A 23,235-nucleotide genomic window follows, 5' to 3' on the forward strand; every position below is an offset into this window, starting at 1 on the left:
GCCATCAGTTTCTCCGGACATTTCATTTCAACAACACTTTTACTCCACTGTGTGTTTGAGGGGGAAAAGGACATTAACTTTATAAAAAAAGGCATTTTTTTAAATTCCCCAGACGGTTACAAACACTAAAATAAATCAAAGTAAGGTTTCGTTTGAATGACGTCTGGCACAACATGAGTGCTCATGTTTAAACCTGTCCATCAAAGGACTGCATGATTGACAGGTCCATTGGACAGTCTAGTAGAAAAGACAAGTCAGCAACGATCCATGATTGCAAGCTAGTGAAATTATGATGAAAGCAGTTTAGTTATTAGCTAGTCAGCAAATAATACATAAGTCAAGGACTGTAATGGACATTCACTCAGCAACATATATGAATGAAACATCCACATAAATAAGTAGGCTCAGAATGTATCATGTTGCCTTTCTAAACAATCCCACACTTTTTGTTTTCACCTCACAAAGTCAATTTCAATGTAATTTCAGAGATAGCAATGCTGGATTTTCAGCATCCATTACTCCAGTCTTGTCACATGATCCTTCAGAAATTATTCTAATATGCTGATTTGATGCTCAAGAAACATTTCTACTTATTATCAATGTTAAAACAGTTTTGCTGCTTAATATTTTGTGTGTGTGTGTGTGTGTTAAATATCTATGCTAATGTCATGACTGCTTCATGGTATCCATAAAAAACATAGCTACCTTGATTTCATGTTCTCTTGCTAAATACACAGCTAATCCTGATTATCCTAACACAACCACAAAAGGCTTACTAAAAGGTATTAAAAGTTAGCCATGGCTTTCTTTGTTTGAATAAATTACAGCAGTCATGAATTCTCAGCAAATAATTGCCCACCAGGCTCTCCCCAGAGAAAGTCTAATGAATAGTTTGTGCGTCAATGTCACTGCTAAATTACAGCAGCAGGTCCCAATAGCACGGACAATCATTCTCTTGTCTCCAGAGCTATCAAAATCTAATCAGAAGAACTCAAAAAAAAAAGGCTTTGGCATAGTCTTTAACTAACGTCATATTGGTTATGATGCTAATTCAATCATAACGAGGACATTTGCTTTCTCTAAAAATATGTTACTAAAGAGGTTGCAGAACTACTAGTGACTTTGAAAGACATTAGAGAAATAGAATAATGGTGCAAACACAAGAAAGACAGGTTTATTGAAAAACATTTTGCATCTTTATATTTATTGGAAAAGATATTGACATACCTCGCCGATCACTGACATGGCTGAAGTAATTTGGACAGGGGATGGTGACCAGTTCTCCAATACTGGCTGATGGCCAACATGCATAATCCCATTCACCTGTGCAACCTTACCAGAGAAATTAAGAAAAACTGATTAGGAGACAGAAACTGACTAAATACTGCCACCTATAATCATGTTTTAATTGGTGATAGGGTCTAGATTGTCTATTGGTCAATAGAATCCTGTAAAATTGTTTTGGTTATTGACCCATCAAACTTCAATAACAACGTAGAGTTTTCACCTGTGTGACGTGTTTAATGTGTTGTAGCATAGGCAGCAACAGAAGGAAGGGCAGAGAATTGGTTGGTTCAATACATCCATTGATTGTTGATTGAATGAAGAAAAATCTGAATGTGAGTTTTAAGTTGATTGTAAGAAATGTACAGGTTTAAGTGGACTAAATGATTGGAGACATCTGACATATGTCACCAGAAGATTGAGAGACATTTTGATTAAGAATTATGAGGTCAAAACAAATTTTAAAGGTGCCCTAGATTCAAAAATTGAATTTACCTCGGCATAGTTAAATAACAAGAGTTCAGTACATGGAAAAGACATACAGTGAGTCTCAAACTCCATTGTTTCCTCCTTCTTATATAAATCTCATTTGTTTAAAAGACCTCCGAAGAACAGGCGAATCTCAACATAACACTGACTGTTGCGTAACAGTCGGGCTGTACGCCCCCAATATTTGCATATGCCAGCCCATGATTGAGGCATTACACAAGAGCAGCCACTATTAACGTCTGGATGAAAGGCATTAGACAAGGGCAGAATGTCTGGATGTGCACAGCTGAATAAACAGACTAGGTAAGCAAGCAAGGACAACAGCAAAAAATGGCAGATGGAGCAATAATAACTGACATGATTCACGATAACACAATATTTTTAGTGATATTTGTAAATTGTCTTTCTAAATGTTTCGTTAGCATGTTGCTAATGTACTGTTAAATGTGGTTAAAGTTACCATAGTTTCTTACTGTATTCACAGAGACAAGAGTCGTCGCTATTTTCATTTTTAAACACTTGCAGTCTGTATAATGCATAAACAACTTCATTCTTTATAAATCTCTCCAACAGTGTAGCATTAGCCGTTAGCCATGGAGCACAGCCTCAAACTCATTCAGAATCAATGTAAACATCAAAATAAACACTATACTTACGTGATTAGACATGCTGCATGACGAACACTTTGTAAAGATCCATTTTGAGGGTTATATTAGCTGTGAGAACTTTTTTTTATGTTGTTTAAGGCAAGCGCGAGCTCCGTGGGCGTGGAGCACGAGAATTAAAGGGCCACACACCCTGAATCGGCTCATTTCTAATTATGCCCCAAAATAGGCAGTTAAAAAAATGAATTTAAAAAAATCTATGGGGTATTTTGAGCTGAAACTTCATAGACACATTCAGGGGACACCTTAGACTTATATTTCATCTTTTAAAAAAACGTTCTAGGGCACCTTTAATATAAAAACATATGTATGGATGAGTCATGCACAATAAGATAGATAACATGCATTTAGATAATAGATAGGATGATTTTTCATTTCACACCATTTGACTCAGTGAACTGACTTACATTTAATTCTTTGCTCTGAGAACCAAATCATTTTAAAATCCAACTGATATCAGATTTTATATCAGACTGGGCTGCACGACAAAAAGAAACTAATCAAAAACAATGCCACTGGAGAGCGCTTTATCAAAGTTCATCTCACAGTCTGAGAAACCAATTTGCATATTGGTCTAAGATATATTACTCAAGGGAGATTTGTGATTGAGATTTAAATCACAGGACACACAGATGACAACACACAACCATGACACACTAGCCCATAGATAATCAGATCTGTTTCATACAACTAGCTTTTTTAATTGCTTTGTCCATTAAGGGCAAAATCGATATGAGATTAGGCAGGAATCGGCAGCGTTTCGGTTTGATGCATGCCCAATAGTCAGGCACTGAAGCTCATGATAAAAGTCCACAAACTAAGACACTTAGAAATAATATTTTTTACACACACACAAATCCATGTAAATGATCCTAGTAATTAAGGTGCTCTAATATGTGATGTGTTATTAGAATTTGTAATTAAATGTGTGTTATCATAGCTCATTTGTGGTTATTGTCCTCCTTGCCAGTATGAACAAAACTTGATATTACTGGTGACCTTTTCATGTTTTTCATTATCACAGCAGAATCAGGCTTTAATATTGAGATGGAAAAAAGCACAATTCATATAATTTCAGTTATTTTTAGCAGACAAATAAGCATCATTAGTTGGAAAAGGCTCTACAAGGCTATAAGGGACTTAATTACATAGAATGTGACAGCGTGTGAATCTGGACTGAACTTAATTCTGTGGGTATGCATGTGCTCTCTGAACAAAAGTCTAACAAACTAATCAGTGATGGAAAATAATGCATAGAAAATAGAATGTGTTTGCCGCAAGCAAAACCAACCTGCTGAGGTTTGCTAAGCCACTGACACCTGATGTTGTGAAGATCGCAAGGCACATAATGACATTTCTGCCTAATTAGCCAGCATGCTTTCGTAACCTCTTCTAAAACCTGATAAGTTATAACCCAGACAAGCAATCACAAAACAACAATTATCTGTGCAATCTACAATATCTACAGTAATGAGAAGAGAGCTGACTGCAGTGTGTGGGAAGATGTGAGGGGAAAAAAATATTGACACTTTCACAGATATGCAGATAAGCAGCATAGCAATATTTTTTGCACACTAGCTTTTTATCAGATCTTAAAACACTTCAAATGCTGCACTTGCAGTATTAGGTTAACTTCATACTCCACATTTTTACAATGCTTTATGTTTGCAGTGCTCCTGTATGGATTTATGCTGCTATTTCTTGTTGATGAACATTTCTAGTTGAAGTGAGACCTTTAGCATTACAATCACCTTACTGGCACACTGTAAAAATGTTTGTAATTTTTACAGAAAAAGACTGTAAAAATGCTACAGTAAAACCCTTAATTAGTTAACTGCTTTACTGTTTCATTATATGTAATTGTCAAATGTATTATTTTTGCAAGTTAAAAACTATGAATTAGGGTTGTGACGAGTCCGGTAGCTCATGAGATGAGACGAGATTAAGTTCATGAGACGCGACAAGATTTTTAAGAAATCCTCAGTGACAAAATTCATGACCAGAAAAATAGTCTGTATGTGCATTTTAAATGTTGTAACTAATCATCTTGTAATTAACGTCATTTCAGTTCTACTTTCTGAGTATGAATTATCATATGCATTGAAAGACAACAATACTCAAGCACTGTAAAAGGTTTTGCCACAAACTCAACTGACTTCACTGAGTCTCTTCAGACCTTACTGTACATGATTTATGAGCTTCTACAACTTTTGACCTCCTAACTGAACTCCTTTCCACAAATTGATCATAGAAATAAAAACAGTATGAATAAAAATGACTAACAGTTTTCTCTAGTCTTATTAAGTGCAAACAATAAGTGCATAATCAAAGTGCTCTTTCAATATTTAAAGTGCAAATAGAGACAATTTTTTTCTTCAAGCATGATACAGAGCTAAGAGATTGTTACAACTACACAGCCCAGCCTAAGAAAGCTTTCATATTGGGAGATATCTGCATGCATCAGGGAGCCACTTTAAAATGCTGGGTATTGTAATCTCGTTTAAATGCGCGCTCACGTTTTACTTTTGCTTTCGCGATTCCATAAACTCTGTGAATAGGGAGCCACCCTGATGGTGTTTTGTCTTTGTTTGTATGACCTTGAGCACCATCACACGAATACTGGACATGTTTATGGACAGGCCACTAATGATTCATCATGTGGCTTTCTAATGCACCACTTGCATTATTATGGTGGTTATCAGTACATTTTAAGGTAAAAAGTTGATTTTGGTAACCACATCTGATGATTTTTACTGTAAATTTACCAGGATATTTTTACAGCATCACCAATATAAAGAAATCACACGGTCTTTACATGCATACAGTTGTCATACACAGACACGGATATAGTGTACATACCTGAGGTGATGTTTTTTAGCATGGACAAACACTCCGTTTTCTCTGCTTCCAGCTCCAACATGATCTCACACATCTGGGCAGACAGCATCTGTTTAAATCAATAACACAATTAGTGACATGAGGTATGTTTTCTTCCAATAAAATATATTTTAATTTTTAAAGTTACAAAGAACACTACATCACATTTCTGAATAGCAATAGACCTTTGATCACATTACAAGCTGAATAAAATTACTGTTTGAAGAGAACGAAGTGAACTGGTTGCACATGTGACACTGCCTCTCCCTTTTCCTGTGTGTCACGGAGATTTGATGAAGGGTTGGACAATTCATGTTGTTCCTTAAATTTTACATAGCATATGTACCTGAAGCTCTTAATAACGTCTCCTTTCACCTCTGTCGATCCCTAAAGAACTAACCTTTGGACATCTATATGGTGGAAAAATTCACAACATAAATTATTTGTCTTAAAGCTGTCTCTCTGCAGCTGTATCCAATTTTCCCCTAAATGTAGGCTGTATTATATAAGAATATGCTCTCATGGATTCCTCCATATAGAGCACCAGAGGACAGTGAGATTTATGGTAGGTACTCTGGCAGATGAGGCCATTGAGAGGTGGCAATCAATCAAAATTTTACTGTTAGCTATAGTTACTCCCAAAACATACAGTATGTTTACAGAAATATGACCATCTGGGTCAAATGTTACTCTGGTATACCTAAACAAGTCAGTATGTGTGACCTACAGCAGTGTTTTACAACTTGTTTTGCCCATCAAAAAGGCTCAAAAATGCTTTTATCAACACTGGACCAGAAATGTGTGTCACTTTTAACTCATATTAATATTACCATAATTTCTGGGGGGGAAAAAGATACTGGATGAAAACAGACTCATCTATAGCTGCTATATCCACACAAATGTATAAAACTAGCATATATTAAGCACTGTTTTATCATTTCATTCTCTGTTTTATAGTTTTAACAAAGAATCTAAATCTTTTAACATACTGACAGATCTACTGGACAGATCCTGCCGTTCAACCTGTATCTTTTTGATTAAAATAGTTGAATACGCATGTTCACAATATTTCACGTATGTGCCAATAGCATTCTTTTAAACATATAGGCTACTGTACTGCATGGGGTGACATATTCAGAAGTGAATTCAGTGGCACAGTGAGCTATAGCCTACTGTATAGAGACATGAGTCACTACTGTCTGCAGTGAGGAAGGAGCTCAAGGACAGTGCTGACATGGACACAGGGATGAACAGAGAAGAAGATGAGGGTTGTTTCCATGGCGTCACAATAAGAGAAGAAAACCATTTCAAAGAACCAAATCGAAGAAACGATTTCACAATTTCAAACAGCATGATTAACAATATGATAACCACTTTAGATGGTGAACATTTGCTGTACATGTGAGAATTAGAGGAATCTTCCCATGGTAACACTGCAAATGCATGCTGTTTTCACTATCAGTTGGGAGCACTAAACCTGAAGGATTTGAAGTAAATACTGACAGGAAACTGTTTTACCTGGTTAACCTGCAGAAATTATAAGATTTCTAACATCAGTAGCACAAAAAAGTGATATGTCATAAATACAATGATGTAAAGCATTATTTTTACATTTCAGCACTTTTTATAAAATGTGAAATCAGACCTAATGAAATTTGTGCTCGACATAATTCAATAAACAATTCTATATTTATTTTGATGGACATCTCACATCTACACTTGCAATACAGATGCATACTGACTAAGAAAGATGCTTTCTTTTTAAACTATTAGGCTGTAAATGTCACTGCAAACTCCACACATGCACAAGATCTGCTTATCATTCTCTTTAAATCAGATTTATTAATAATATCCTTAAATGGCCTATGCCTCTCTAAATGTCAGAGGAAATTTCAGTGTAAGTTCTCTGATCTAGACAATTACGTCCTGTCAGCACCGGGTTTTTTTTTTTATCTTAAATTGGATTCATTTCTGACGGAAAGTTTACATTGATTGCGTTTTATCGCAGTTAGCCTAAAGTCAATGTAATTCTTCAAAGAGTCTCATGAAATGTAGTTTAATTTAATTCCGTAACAAAATTCTGTTATAAGAGAGGAAACACACAGAACAGCCGCAGCTGGTCTGAGACAGAAGAGCAACAGTCTGAGGTAACTAAATTAACCTGGTTTTACTACACTAACCACAGTTTAACCATGGTATTTGTGGTAAAACTGTGGTTATACACAAATGGTAACCAAAACATGGTTACTACACTTTTACTATATATATAAAACACAGTTAATTTACATAAGTGTTGTTTTTTTGTCAGGACAATTTAACGTGGCTTCAAATTTTAAACGCAAACATTCATCAATGAAAAAGGAAGAATGAAAAAGCATATAAATCCGTGGACCTGACAATTTTGTTTAAGGACTAGGTGTGTTAAATACTTCATTGCTTTTCTTTCGTCGATGACTAATTACATGGAAAACAGGATGAAATTAAGTGTTCATACTCACAGGTCCGAGCGAGCAGGCTAGGTATAAAATCAGCATTCGTTTAGATATATCCATTTCAGACGATTCAGCAGTTGCTTGAGAGAGCTTCGCAAAAGTACCGATGCACAGAGATAAGTTGACGGCAGAAAAGTAACTGACAAAGAATCCGAAGCGTCAGCCAACTATGTGCTGCGCGCGCGAGCGCTCCAGTGCGCGTTGGTTCACCAGTCGTATTACGTCGTAAGACCTGTCCATGTTTCTCCTTAATCCAAAAAAACACTTCATTCATAAACTCTGTAGTGATGCGAAGCCATTCACAACTGGAATAAACCACGTAGGCACGTGACACGAGCGAAGTGGATTGTAAGTCCAATGCTGCTGTCGATCCACGTTCTAAACCCTCACTTCCAAAGTAGGTGTGTGTCTGTGTGTGTGTGTGTGTGTGTGTGTGTACAAGTCTACAGTAGCAGCACACCCATGAAGAATAGCGCTAAATGACTCATTTTCTGTCTTAACCTGTCTGCAAAGCATAGCTTCTGCGCTCTTTTCATTTAGGGCGCAGATATTGTTGTAAACTGTTATCCAAGGCCCATCTTTTGCTCTATTTTCTCTTATATTATAACTAAAACAGAGCCTGTGCTCTCTGAACAATTAAACAACATCTATATCACAGCTTCTGATTTCTTCTACTCTGTTTCCCATTGAACAGCTTCTGTTCTCTTAAATTATTTTCTGTAGCTAGTTAAATGGTATGTTATGTATTGTATATATAATAGGCCTATTGTGCCATGTCATGTCATATAAGACAATATTGTAAACTAACACACCAATGTAAATATTGGAGCCCTTGCCTTCCCAAGTTGCCAGTAATCGCCAATAACTCACTGGTGAAAGTGCCTCTGGAATTTGTAATAATTGTAAATGCCTTTATGTAAATTTCTTTAATTTGTGGAGAAATGTAGAGTTAATCAAATGCGGATATATAAATGCATGCTTAAAGCATGTAATCATTCATTTTGAAAGTATAATGGAGAGACTAATATAGATTAGCCAACCCACAGCATGAGCTCATGTTTTCTAAAGAACCTGCCAGAAGAACAAGAGAAGTGAATGTACCGGTGCAGCCTATAGACTTGGTGCCTATGCCCTAAAGAACTGATATTCCTCTTAACTTACTCTCAGCTCACTGATCTTTCAAAAAACTATACACATGCATTCCTTCAGATTTACTTCTCATTTACAAAGATGCATTGACTTGCATATGACATGCTGTGCCAGCACATAGAATTGCACCCTTCATCATTACTTACAATACTGCAAGCAAAGCATTTATACAACTGGAAAAAGACAAGTCAACAACTTTTGCAAAACGTGTGCTCCATTTTCTGTTATTTATTTGTTGATATTATAGCTAAAACAAAAGGTGCAAAATGCAGTCAACTTACCATGCATTAAATGTTCACTCCAGAAAAATACTGGCCAAGCAATCTGTGAATACAAATATATATGGACATGAAACAAGCAAAAACATAATGCGTTTAACTTTTGTGTAATGGCATCCTGTTTTTTTTTGTTGTTGTTGAATGCGATGTTAACTCTTGTGAAATATCTGGTGTTTTGTTTGGGTGAGTCACAGAACGCAGAATCCCACTAACCATGGAATAAAACAGCTGAAATGTAAAACAGTGACATACAGTGCTCAGCGTAAATGAGTACACCCCCCTTGAAAAGTAACATTTTAAACAATATCTCAATGAACACAAAAACAATTTCCAAAATGTTGACAGACTACGTTTTATATAACATCTGTTTAACTTATAACATGAAAGTAAGGTTAATAATCTAACTTAGAGAACAAAATGTTCAGCTTTACTCAAATTAGTGTGATGCAAAAATGAGTACACCCCACTGAAAGTCTCTGGAGCAAAGCTAAATTTTAGACTACAAATGTCTAATTTAACAAGAATTCAACCACAAGTGAGTCTAATTATTCATTACACAGGTGTCCAGAAGACAGTTCACTATAAAAGGGTGTTAAAACCCCTTCGCATTTCATGCTGTCAGCAATGGGAGAGAAATGTCACAAGACTTGAGAAATAAAAATAATTTCTTTACACAAGAAAGGTGAAGGCTACAAGAAGATCAGCAAAGCTTTACTTATCAGTCAGAATACTGTAGCAAAAATGGTACAAAAATGTAAAAAAGATGGAACTGCAACCATCTCACAGAGACATTCAGGTCATCCACAGAAGTTAACACCTCGACAGGAGCATCTTCTGATGAGAAGGGTTGAAGAAAATCAGCATGCAAGTTCACTGCAGTTATCTAAAGAAGTAGAAAGCCAAACTGGGGTGACTATTTCCTGTGACACAATACGGCATACGCTGCAGAGGAATGGCATGCATGGGTGCCGTCCACAAAAGAAGCCTCTCCTAAAGCCCAGGCACAAAAAAGACCGTCTAGAGTTTGCCAGGGCCCATGCTGACAAAGATGAAGACTACTGAGACTCTATACTCTGGAGTGATGAGACCAAGATAAATATTTTTGGAACTGATGGCTTCAAAACTGTGTGGTGTCGCAAAGGTGAGGAATATAAAGAAAAATGCATGGTGTCTGCAGTGAAACATGGTGGTGGCAGTGTCCTTATGTGGGGCTGCATGAGTGCTGCTGCTGTCGGGGAGCTGCATTTCATAGATGGCATCATGAATTCACAGATGTACTGCTCTATACTGAAAGAGAAGATGCTACCATCACTCCGTGCCTTTGGTCGTCGTGCACTTTTCCAACATGACAATGATCCTAAACGCACATCTAAGGCCACTGTTGGATTTCTGAAGAAGAACAGGGTGAAAGTGATTCAGTGTCTCCTGATCTGATCCCAATTGAACAGCTATGGGGAATTCTGTTGAGCATCACTCTCCATCCAGCATCCAGTCTCTAAAAGTGGTCATTCTTGAAGAATGGAAAAAGATAGATGTAGCAAAATGTCACTAACTTGTTCATTCCATGCCTAGAAGACTTGGTGCTGTCATTAAAAATCATGGAGGCCATACAAAGTACTAGTAGTTTTTGTTGTGGGGTGTACTCATTTTTGCATCACCCTAATTTGATTACAACTGAAAAATGTGTAATCTAAGTTATAACATGAAAGTAAGGTTAATAATATAAGTTAAACAGTTGTTATATTAAACTTAGTCTCATCACCATTTTGGAAATTGTTTTTGTGTTCATTGAGATATTGTTTAAAATGTTACTTTTCAAAGGGGGTGTACTCATTTACACTGAGCACTATATATGACCTCTAAAGTGTTTGTAAAATCTGGCTAAAGTTCCTGTTTTTCAGTTCTGACCAATCATTTGAAAGACAGCTTATCAGATTTTCTGAACTATCGTGTTAACTTCCCTGATCAACAATGTGTCAAAATTACCAAATGCCTGACCTTTACAAATATGTACTTCAAAAAATTTTTAAAGTTTTTTTTATCCTATATTTGTCTTTTTGTACTGCCAGTCTAAAGAGGAAATTTGCCTGAAACCATCTTTACTTTTGGCTGTGGCTCTGTGATGGAGAAGGAATATAAAACTTCTTATCTCATGCTTCATCTATCACTATCTCCTAGACTCTATCCTCCTTAAGTCCACATCCTGTTCAAATCTAGAGGCATGTCTCAATTCGTGTACTTGTGCACTATTCTATACCTTTTTGTAGTATAAATAGTGCGAATGTGTCCACACTGAAAATTTGAAGAAGAAAAAGTGTACTTTAAATACCCAAATGATACTTAGTGAACTGAAAAAACAAAGTGTGGAATGTTGGACACTTCATGCACTCAACTGTCACAGCTTTTCTTTGTACATAGTGGAGTGGTAGAAGCTATCAGGCTCTAACGCTGGATGACAAAATAACCTTATCAAATTCATACATTACATAGAAAAATGTGTTACATTTTACAATTACAGTGTGTCATTTCAGACACAACTTAGGAACATGGCACTGCCCCTCAAGACTTATCTGAATTAGAATAAGCGACAATGATTTTAAACTGAGCATTACTTGTCATGTCCAGTGAGTTTAGATACTGTGGATAAAGTGGTGGAAATATAGATTTAAAGGGTTAGTTCACCCAAAAATGAAATTTCTGTCATTTATTACTCACCCTCATATTGTTCCAAACCTGTAAGACCTTTGTTCATCTTCGGAACACAATTAAGATATTTTTTATTAAATCCGAGAGCTTTCTGACCTACCTATAGACAGCAACATCATGACCAATTTCATGTCCCAGAAAGGTAGTAAAGACATCATTAAAATGTCCATGTGACTACAGTGGTTTAACCTTAAAGGGTTAGTTCACCCACAAATGAAAATTCTGTCTAATTAATTACTCACCTTCATGTCGTTCCACACCCGTAAGACCTTCGTTCATCTTCAGAACACAAATTAAGATATTTTTGATAAAATCCAATGACTCAGTCAGGCCTCCACTGACAGCAAGATAATTTACACTTTCAAATACCCAGAAAGCTACTAAAGACATATTTAAAACAGTTCATGTGACTACAGTGATTTCAACCTTAATGTTATGAAGCAACGAGAATACATTTTGTGTGCCAAAAAAAACAAAATAATGACTTTATTCAACAATATTTAGTGATGGATGATTTCAAAACACTGCTTCATGAAGCTTCAAAGCTTTACAAATATTTTGTTTCGAATCAGTGGTCCGGAGCATGTATCAAACTGCCAAAGTCACGTGAACCATTGAAATTTCATTTTTGGGTGAACTAACCCCTTAATGTTATGAAGCAACGAGAATACTTTTTGTGTTCAAAAACAAAACGAAAATAATGACTTTATTCAACCATTTCTTCTCTTCCCTGTCAGTCTCTTAGGCTGTTCACATTGTAAACACAGTGCAGTGCTTCCGGGTTCTCCATCAGAACAGCGGCTCAGTATTGGCAGACGCTCATGTGAGCACCACAACGCATGCGCGTGACGCTGACGCTGGAGCTGGCCAATACTGAGCCGCTGTTCTAATGTAGAACCTGGAAGCGCTGCACTGTGATGTATATCCAAGTGAAATGGCTGCTCAAACAAGAAAAAAAAAGTAGGGCAGGACTTGATTTTGTCCATCAGGAATTGATTTGATGGTTATGATTTTGCTATTGCTATGATCTCATGTGAGTGACAGGTTGTCCCACCCTCATGCCAGTAAACATGTCATTAGAAAAAAAGAAGTCGCTGCAAGAGAGAAAATATTTTGATTTAACCCTTTGAGCGGTACGGTCCCACATATGGGATTTTTATTTCAGTGCCCCTGGGCGTACGGTACCACATATGGGATTTCGAACGTTCAGCGACGTCACATAACTGCCAGATTCGAATTGTGCTTTCGCGCTCTGGCTACAAGACGGACGCGCGCAGCTCTTGTCATATATCACAGCTATGCAGTGTTTTCAGGCACATAATGTTTATTTTAAGGTTTCAGACATTTAAATATGCATAAGCACCATTAAAACAATACATTAAGCCTTTATAATTTACACATTGATGTCCGACATCAGTGGAAGCAGCAATAACAAATATAATTTGGCGACATTTATTCATATCAGACACACATAATGGGCCTAAGTAACTATAAAGTTTACTCTATTATTCTTCCAGTTCACCAGCCACTTACTTGCATATATTTCGGAAGAAAATGATGAATTAACCTGCTGTAATCCGACTGACAGGACTCTTGTGAACTGCAGCGCAAACTAAGATGGCGGCGCCCATCTCGCATTATAGATCAAGATAAAGATCATTTATAAAGGTTTTAAAACGACAAAGCACACTCACTTACACATATTTGAGAATCGGAATATCAGATAGTTGATGACATGGTAAGCAATTTTGCGAATATTTTAAATAAAAAAGGAAAACTAAATAATAGCGATCCATCTGTCATACAGTGTTATTGTTGCTGCATTCAGCGCTCGTGACACGCAAGACGCGTCGCCATGGAAACATTAAAGGCGAACGTTCTAAAATAACGGTCGCCTTAAAAAAACTCACTCTGGGGGGACAGTTAGAATATTTTAAACTCACGATCGAAAGGAGGCTACTTGAATTTGAAAAAAAAAAGAAAAAAAAAAGATGTGCACGGATAAAACATTTAGAATACTGCAATATTCCTTTTTAAAAAAAATAAGAAATGCCAATTTTGATTTCATGGCAACTTTAAAATATGGCACATGCAAAACTCTAAAGAGAGCTAATCTCTGCTTCATTATCCTGAAACAACATGATTATATTCTTCTATAAGTCTGCTACAAATTCTTATAGGTAAAGTACTAAACAAAACATTGTTCAAGCCTCATCACATTCAAATCAGCATATTTAAGGCTACAATAAGATTTATGACATATATTCCAAAGCCAATTTAATATCATAAAAAGTAAAATAATATTATTTTAAAGAATAATCTGCCACCAAAAATTTTTACTTCCTCAAGAAGGAGAGTCACTCAAGCACTCACATAGGTAGACACTTAGTTTGCCATATATTTTATTCATCTTTAAAATTCGTGCTTCCAATAAAAAATACCCACTAGGCAAGGCTAAATGACAGAAGTGCAGGAGTGAACGCTAATTAAATCAAAGAGGGTTGATGCTTTGGGCAGAAAAGAGGGTAGTGATTCATAAGCGTTTGGTCAAATCAATTGTCCAAATGCAATAGGGTCACCGACAACACAAAGGTGGACCTGTTGACTCAATTTACCCTCTAGCAAGTCAGCATGAAATCTGGTTAGAGATCAGTTGGCACATTAAACCCCCCTACCTGGAAGGAACCAGAAGCAATGGTGGATGATGGTAATAGATTATGGCTTTTTTGTCCTTGAGAGGGAGCAAACTGTGCATCACTGTATACTGCAGAAGAATTATTAGCTATTCAGTTCTTAAATTGTTTGTTCCTGTTTTTGCACGAAAACAACAGTGTGAAGGTTTATGGTAGATTACATACTAAACATTTTTATTGTAATGCAGAGATTTGTGTGTTTGGCTCAGATTTAATATTAGACAAACAAATACCAAACCTTAAACCTGCTGTTTGAATACCAGAGACTCTGCACAAGTCGTGGCCTGCCTGAGGAATCATGTGCCAGCGTACTTTGGGAAAATTCACAACCTGTCTCAAGAAAGAGACCACATCCAACTTTTGCACATCCAACTGATTAAAATGATTTAACGATTCACCAGAAAAAAAGATTGGTATTTTCACTGCAGTGAGCCAGACACTTAATATTACTATCTGCAGCTGTTCCTTATTTGAGTGTATTACCAAGTGAAAGGCCTGAATGTTAAATACCTTGGACAAATTGATTATATTGATTGAAACCTGACTCTTCCGTGATACTCTGCATGTGAAGGCTTTTAAATTAATGGGAAATACAATGATGCGATGTGGTGAACATGAAAACAAATCAGTTGTTAGTATGGATTGCAAAACAACTTCTCTAATGATTGACAGGTTAGGTTAGATGCCATATTGAATTTAACAGGGATCATGAAAACAAGGCAGCGAGGAACAGACTTTTACAGTCTTTACAATGGCACAGTTTTAAAAGTTGTGAAAATTATGTGTTCTAGGACCTTTGTACAGTTATAAACACGTTATTTTCACAACTTTATGGAGTTTTTACCTAAATGTTTTTTTTTTCCTGAAAGACGTTTCATCAGCTGAAAAATTGGTATGTTGTTAAACAACAGTACAATCCATTGAACGCACTGTAATTCTATCCCTCATTGCCTCGTTTTCATTCCTGTCAAAAATTAAATAGAATTTTTGCTACAATGTCTATAAGGAGATTGTCCTGACATTCTTTCACAGAATAGATTATATATTTGGATGTGATGCTCTGCTAGTTGGTCGATAGAGCTCTTGTAATAGTTTTTCCTCATTATTTGAATTATGCAAAAAACAACAACAACAACAACAACAAAAACAGGTACATGATCAAACTGAAATGCTCTCTTGCTTTGGACTCTCACACCAGTGAGAGTGACGTACTCTACGTGCAGTAACCTATTCAGTAATGACTGAGCAGCCGTAAGTCATCTAAGTGGCAGATGTCAATGATTTGCTTCCAGGCTTAGACAGAGGTCTTGACCAACATGGTCTCTCTGTACAATCTAATCTCAGTGACTCAGAGAGCCTTAATTACTGACAATCATCTTGTCCTTTATATTTAATAGTAGTGTGAAAGCAGTCAGAGAGCTTTTATGACCAATTTTATTTAAGAGTTATGTTAATCAAACAATTACAACCATTTAAGTCATCCATTTCCAAACGTGTTACTTACAGCTGTTACATTGATGTAATAAATTCCACTGAGTTTGAAATTCTGTGATAGTAAGAAACACAAAAGACAAAAACCCAAATTCTCTTCTTGTTCTCCATTTTCTGTGTGGTTAATTCAGCAGTACTGAACAACTGAAGTCAGCAGTTTGCACATGTACTGTATGTGTTACTTACTGCTGTTTTACATGTGGTTACTCTCTAGTAGCATATTGTTTTAGTCAACTCTGTTGCTTTACCATGAGTACTATAGCAATAAATACTACATATTACAGTGACAACTGAGAACCTCTAAAAGTAGTACGGCTACTGGATTGTCTTTAGGTTTTTTTGTTTGTTTGATTGATTTTAGAAAATAGACCATTTGGATTTTTGCAAACGGTGATGATGTGTTTTGTGGGTGAAGCCTACCTGGTGGCAGAAAATTACAGTTCTGCAGCAGCAGTCTATGGAAGCCACGGCAAGGAAAAAAGATAATTTTGAGTTCATATCTCACAATTCAGATTTTTTTTCTCGCAATTCCGAGCTTATATCTCACAATTCTAAGAAGAAAAAAAAATCAGAATTGGAAAATTGAAACTCGATATTCTGCCCTTTTTTCCTTGACAGTTTATATCCCGCAATTCTGACTTTTTTTTCCTCAGAATTGATACAAACTCACAACTGCAAGAAAAAATATCAGAATTGTGAGATCTAAAAATCTTATAGGTTTAAATGTTATCTATGCACAATGTTATAGGTATAAATATTATTTCATTCTGTAACTTCAGGGACAATACATTATACCTCATATGACCTGCATATGTGAATATTATTTCGAACTATTATGTAAAATTCATGGATTAATAGCAGGGTAATCGTCGCAGGTTTCATCAATCCAATCTGTTCGTTTAATGCAACCATAAATATCTTCTTTTTTTTTTTTGCTTTAGGGTGCGTTTACACAACAACAATGTACTAAACACAGAAAAGTTCCTTTGCGTTTTTCAAATGTTTCATGTACAGACGACAACAATGTTGTCAAAATGATCCCCGTTCACAGGAATCCAGGAAAACGACTATAAACGGTATATTATTCATGCCACACCAGTAGCTGGCGATGTCACTTTGTAAAGAAACACTAGGCACTGTGGAAGAAATTTTAATTTTAACTTTAATTAATTATAACTAACATTTCGTTCCTTACAGGGATATCATTTATATATATTTTGATAATGTATGTCTCTAACACTTGGTCAGAATTACTGTGCGTCTGAAAATAACAAAAGGAGAAATAAAACTATACATCCAGTTTTGATATGCATGTCCAACCTCATGATCAAGAAATTCGAGCAGATTTGCTCCTAACTAGTAACAAAGAATTATACATATGTAGAATCAATCAAGTTGGATGAAAATGATGTCATGAATCATGTCACCTTTACCATGTTCCTTTTTTATAAAAAATGTTGTACCCTTTTGCATTTTCAGGCCCCTAAAATGCTGTTGTTGTGTAAAGAACAGCCAAAACACATAAAAAGTTTTCAGTTTTTAGTTGAAAATGGTGTCACGTAAAGGGCATCTTCGATGACGGTATTCTGTAAAAAAAAACATCTTATTTGCATTCCGATTCTGACACCCAAAGGCAAAAGAAGACATGTTTTGTCTTATGCAGTGGGTCACATCCATTTTCCTCCACTTGTTACCACTGTTTTTCTGCCACTTGTGACTTCTGCTTTGAAATGGTCTATATTCATATCTGCGTCCATGGTATTTCACTATTTTGTCATACTATTAAAACAGCTGTTGCTCAATTGATTATAAATAATTTAGAATCATTCAGTACATTTCTGCTTGAAAATAAGACTTGACTCACATCTTACTTTTGTTCCAAATACAAAACTGGCATTTGACTCAACAAGCTTGACCACAGAGGAAGTGTTTTTCAACACTATTTTAAGCTGTGCATATCTGCAAAAAGCATGTAACAAGAACTCATTGTTGCTGCTGACTGATGCTGGTTAGTACTCTTAAGTCCATTTTTAACATTTTATTTTGTTACACATTTAAGTGACTTTGTAAGTGCATGAAACTTTATCCATTTTAAATCTATTTTAATTTGCAGTTTTATTTTGAGAAGACATGAGAGCAAACGGGACATTTGGTAAGAAATGAATTCATTTACGGTTTTATATATTATAACAAAAAAATTAATCATTCACTCATGTTTTTTGTGATCTTCAAGACTATTTTGAGGAATGGCCTCGCTACTTCTTGTTCTGCGTCTGGGTCATCGACATCGCCCTGATATTTACTGTTTATCACTTGGAAACACGTTTGAAACAAAAGATTGAAAATTACATTAAGGGCAGATGTCAAGAAGAGGACTACGTCAACAATGCAAGCGAATTTATATGCGAGCAAGCCAGTTGAAGCAGTAATCGGACAATTAATGTTAAATTGCTTGGCAGTTCGAAGAAACAACTGGCATCTTTTAATGGACTGTCTTAATATAGACCTACTTCATTAAATGAATTTTGTTCACTCCATTTAACTGTATATTTTGTGCAGCAATCAGCAGTAAATTTTGAATAATAGGTACAGCTTGATAATATTATGTTCATATTCACATGTTTCTGATGAACAATACTTTTTAAAAATGTCTAAAATAAATCTGAAAAGATAATGTGCCTATGTAGTATATAACGTTTTTTCCTTGTTACCAAAAATCTGAGTTTCAGGTGGGTCAGGAAATCATTATTAAAAAAACCCTTATGTTATAAATGGTTACAATAAATAATAAAGCATTTTAATTTCGAAACAAGCACAAGAAGACTCAGAATGCTCCAGTTTCGCAACATTTGTTTCACTGGTATAAAATGTAAAATAATAATAAGGGCTGCAAAAACTAATCGATAAAAATCGTGACAATGAATGTTATTATCGATTAGTGGGGTCTGCCCACTGTGCACGGATAACTTCGCCAGTCGTGTAAAATTACAGCACTGAATTACGCATTTCTATGAACAAAATATAAAAATAGTGGAGGAAACAGAGTGAGCTGCTGTGGGAAAGGTACGTGATCCAAGCTGCCTAAAACATGATTAATTTAAGCTTCAAGCTAATGCGTTGGCATAATGTTACATGGCGTGCCCTGTCAGGTGCTTTGACATATGCGTGTGCTTATTGTGTTATATGTTTCCTCAGCACAAAACTTTCATTTTACGGCTATATCCTTATCTGTAAGTGTTACAAATTCAAGCGAGTATTTCCATTATGCGTCCGCGTTCGTGCACCGCATGACGAAAATTACGTCATGCGGAGGGCTCGCCACACACCCTGGCCGCGTGCAGCCCAAATTTCGAGACCGCGCGGACAGTCCGCGTGCAACAGCGCATGCGCAAGCAGTATAGAAGAGTCCACTAGGTGGCAATACCCACAGTATTGAGCACAGTGTTCAGCCGTCAAAGAAGAGTGTGAAAAGACCGGTTTAAAAACAACACGCTTGAAAAAACAGAAAAACACGACAATGGACGGCGAACTTGACCAGCGTTTGTGCGAAGAGATTAGAAAGTACCCACATTTGTACAATTCATGTTTTAAAGAGTACAAAGACGTGTTTAGGGCGGCAAATTCATGGAGGGTGATAAGTAAAAATATGGGAAAGGATGCACTACTTTTCTTCTCCAATCATGCCCAGAGAATGTCCCGTTGATGACATGTCTCAGTGCGGCTCTCCGATGTCTGGTAGAGCATAGGAAAAAAAAAACTATACTGTGCATGTGTCGAACGCTAGCCTGACTACGTCAGACTTCCTACTTCCGCTCAATTTCATTTCGCTTCTGTACTCAGTCTGATACAGCGTCAGAGCTTTGTGTTTTCCACCGGTCTGGAAACAGCCGGGCCAATCAACGAACAGAGGGCGGGCTGAGAGCCGTGACGTAGATGCTAAGCGCCGAGTTTTACATTGTAGGTTAGAGAAATCGAAAACCGAAACGACCGCGGAAATGGGAAACGAGACACGGGATGCAAACTTCGGGATGCATTAACTTCGCATAATCTGCAAAAGTCGTTTACAGCCATGTTCACTCCGGTATTTCGCTCACATCATCATGTGTTTACAACAGGTTTACAGTGGAAGTTCAATCATAGATTTGAGTTCGATGCATGATGTCTGTGCTTCGATGCGGCTGTACAGGCGGATAACATACGTCATAACTAAACGTATCTGATTGGCTTACGGGTAACCAATGATTTTAAACTTCAGACAAGCGTCCCCTAGCGAGAGAGAAAACACTTCTCTATTATGCCATTCCAGACTCTGTCTACGAAGCAAAGTGAAGTAGCAGAGTCTGGTATTACCAGGCTAGTCGAACACGGTCATCCGCGCGCATCCGTGGTGTACCAGAGAAACAAGCGCGCCGCCATCTTTATAAAATTGTCTTTGAACTTCCGTTTTGCGGTAGCTCTGTTCATTTCTATGGCATCGCTGTCAAAGAATAATTAGTTGGTTAAGTGGATTTACTTGTTGTAGAGTTAATGAAAGTTATCATAAGCATTGTTATGTTTAAAGCAGATGTCTTAACACATGTCAGTAGATCGGGAAGATTTTAAAACGAGCAGTTCATTCATAAATGTAAAATCGCTGTGGAAATACAAACCGGAAGTCAAAAGACAACGCTGAAAAGGGGCGGGGCTACATAAGGTCTATAGACCTTAGGTGCGTCCCAATTCGCGTACTTGTGCACTATTCTATGACGTTTTTAAGTATAAATAGTGCGTTCACACAGAAAATTCCAAAAAGAAAAAGTGCACTTTAAATACCCGGATGATGCACTAAATTAACGGTGATGGATCCGAAATGGTCAATATTCATATTCATGCACTTTTATTGATATTCATTTTTAATCATTTATGGCTTATGATTTATCAGTTTTAATTTTGCTTTCATATATTTATGTACTAATACTTTATATATTAATTCTTATCATATTTTCAAGTATTTACTTGTTATTGTACCCTTATGGTTATTTTAGATTTAAGAGTATGCTTGTTATGTTCAGTTGTTCTTCAAGTGTTCCAATGTGACAGGTCACGCTGACACGTTTGTGGTTAGACATTGGACGCCTGCAGAATTAACCATTTGAATTTGAATCTGATCAAAATATGTCTGCTGACATTTAATTATGTAAGATTTGCAAAATTCCCTATAGGGGATAAAACAACTATTTTTGACACTGGACCAATGGATGACGTAGTGGGTGAAATTAACCTTTTCTTTTAGAACAAAAACATCAATTTAGAACAAAACATCAGTTTGTGTGGGTTGGGAATTTCCCTGTATGCTTATGGTATAATATGGACTGAGTTGTTGATAATTCAGCTTTTTGCCTTCCTTTGCTCTCCTTGGCTTCTGCTTTTTTTGTCTCTTATCTGCAAATGTCTTAATTATTGCTCTTTTTGATTTTCATCTATTAGATACAATACTCTGGATTTTTACAATACTCTAAATTTTATTATTAACTATTGACTAATACTTTATGATGGTTATTTTACCTTTTGGTTTTATTAAGTATTTTCATTATCGATTAAAGTTTGCGTGTGAGGCTAAATTTAATTGTAATGAATAAATAATTTTTCATCAACTTTATCTACTGCCTGGATCTCAATTTCACAAGTTTTTGCATCAACGGAAAAAACGAAGTGTGGAATGTTGGACACTTCGTGCACTCGACTGTCGCAGCTTTAATTACGTAGTGGAGGGGAAGGGAGGATCGGACTCCGTTGTTAAATGACAAAATAACTTTATACAATTCACGCACTACTTGGATGAGTGCATAGTGCACAAGTACATAGTGTATAAGTGCATAGTGTATAGTGCGTCATTTGGGACGCAACTCTTATTTTCCAGAGAAACAAGCGCGCCGCCATCTTTAGAATATTGTCTTTGAACTTCCGGTTTTGCGGTAGCCCTGTATATTTCTATGGAAATAAGAATAAGAATAATTAACTGGTGAGGTGGATTTACCTGTTGTAGAGTCAATGAAAGTTATCATGAGCATTGTTATGTTTAAAGCAGATGTCTTAACAAATGTCAGTAGACCGGGAAGATTTTAAAATGAGCAGTTCATTCATAAATACAAGATCGCTGTGGAAATACAAGCCGGAAGTCAAAAGACAACGAGCGCAGCGCTGAAAAGGGGCAGGGCTACATAAGGTCTAAAGTTTCGCGGACGCGACTGCATGCGCGACGCGTCCGGGCGCGGAAAGTGAAGTATACCCGGGGCTTTAAACGCATAGGTTAAACGTCAAACTTTACTGAGTGAGCGCCAGCGCGTCATACAGACGGGATGCGTTTAGAGAGGGAGACAATTAAAATTCAGCGCAAAAATATTCATTTTGCTGAAATGTCTGTTTTTAGACGTTAAATTTAGGTATAAAAGTCAACATGTAATTCAAGTATTTTATGAGAGTAGTAACTCGAAAGGTATAACAGCGTGTAATTGAATATAAATGTAAAAAAAAAAACTTAAATAAGCAGGATAAATTACAGTAGCCTAACGGGTTACTGTGTACATTCCTCTCATCTGTTAACACAGAGTTTGTATTTTTGTTTTTCTTTATCTTTATTTTTATTATTATCTTAAAGGAACACTCCACTTTTTTTTGAAAATAGGCTCATTTTCCAAACTCCCCTAGAGTTAATAAACAGTTGAGTTTTACCGTTTTCAAATCCATTCAGCTGATCTCCAGGTCCGGTACCACTTTTAGCATAGTTCATTGAATCTGATTAGACCGTTAGCATCTCGCTCAAAAATGACCAAAGAGTTTCAATATTTTTCCTATTTAAATCTTGACACTTCTGTAGTTACATCGTGTACTAAGACCGACGGAAAATGAAAAGTTGCGATTTTCTAGGCCGATATGGCTAGGAACTATACTCTCATTCCGGCGTAATAATCAAGGAACTTTGCTGCCGTACCATGGGTGCAGCAGGCGCAATGATATTAAATTTTTAATGTAGGGATTTAAACTGACTTTTTGCTTTATAGCTGTTTTGCATATAGTATAGATACAGATATATTCACTATACATGTTTTCATAGCATTGAGTTGGAATAGTG

The 23,235-nt window shown here is 36.4% G+C and overlaps 1 protein-coding gene and 1 long non-coding RNA gene across 2 annotated transcripts in view; one reads left to right on the plus strand and one right to left on the minus strand.

The window, feature by feature from the left end:
* The window catches only part of vipr1a (vasoactive intestinal peptide receptor 1a), a 34,542-nt gene extending 25,317 nt beyond the window's left edge, over positions 1-9,225 (minus strand). The window contains exons 1-3 of the mRNA XM_048163207.1: positions 7,814-9,225; positions 5,298-5,385; positions 1,228-1,332 (exon numbers count right to left, since the gene is read on the minus strand). Of these exons, the coding sequence (XP_048019164.1) occupies positions 1,228-1,332; positions 5,298-5,385; positions 7,814-7,867 (247 nt within the window). The 5' untranslated portion in view covers positions 7,868-9,225. The remainder of the gene's footprint in view (positions 1-1,227; positions 1,333-5,297; positions 5,386-7,813) is intronic.
* Positions 9,226-17,697: 8,472 nt separating this feature from the next.
* On the plus strand, positions 17,698-19,038 carry LOC125250571. The gene is made up of 3 exons (XR_007180812.1): positions 17,698-18,132; positions 18,238-18,276; positions 18,358-19,038. It is a non-coding gene; the product is annotated as an uncharacterized LOC125250571 (long non-coding RNA).
* Positions 19,039-23,235: the final 4,197 nt, after the last annotated feature.

This window comes from Megalobrama amblycephala, linkage group LG17 (assembly GCF_018812025.1).
Source record: "Megalobrama amblycephala isolate DHTTF-2021 linkage group LG17, ASM1881202v1, whole genome shotgun sequence".
In the NCBI taxonomy this organism is placed as follows: Eukaryota; Metazoa; Chordata; class Actinopteri; order Cypriniformes; family Xenocyprididae; genus Megalobrama; species Megalobrama amblycephala.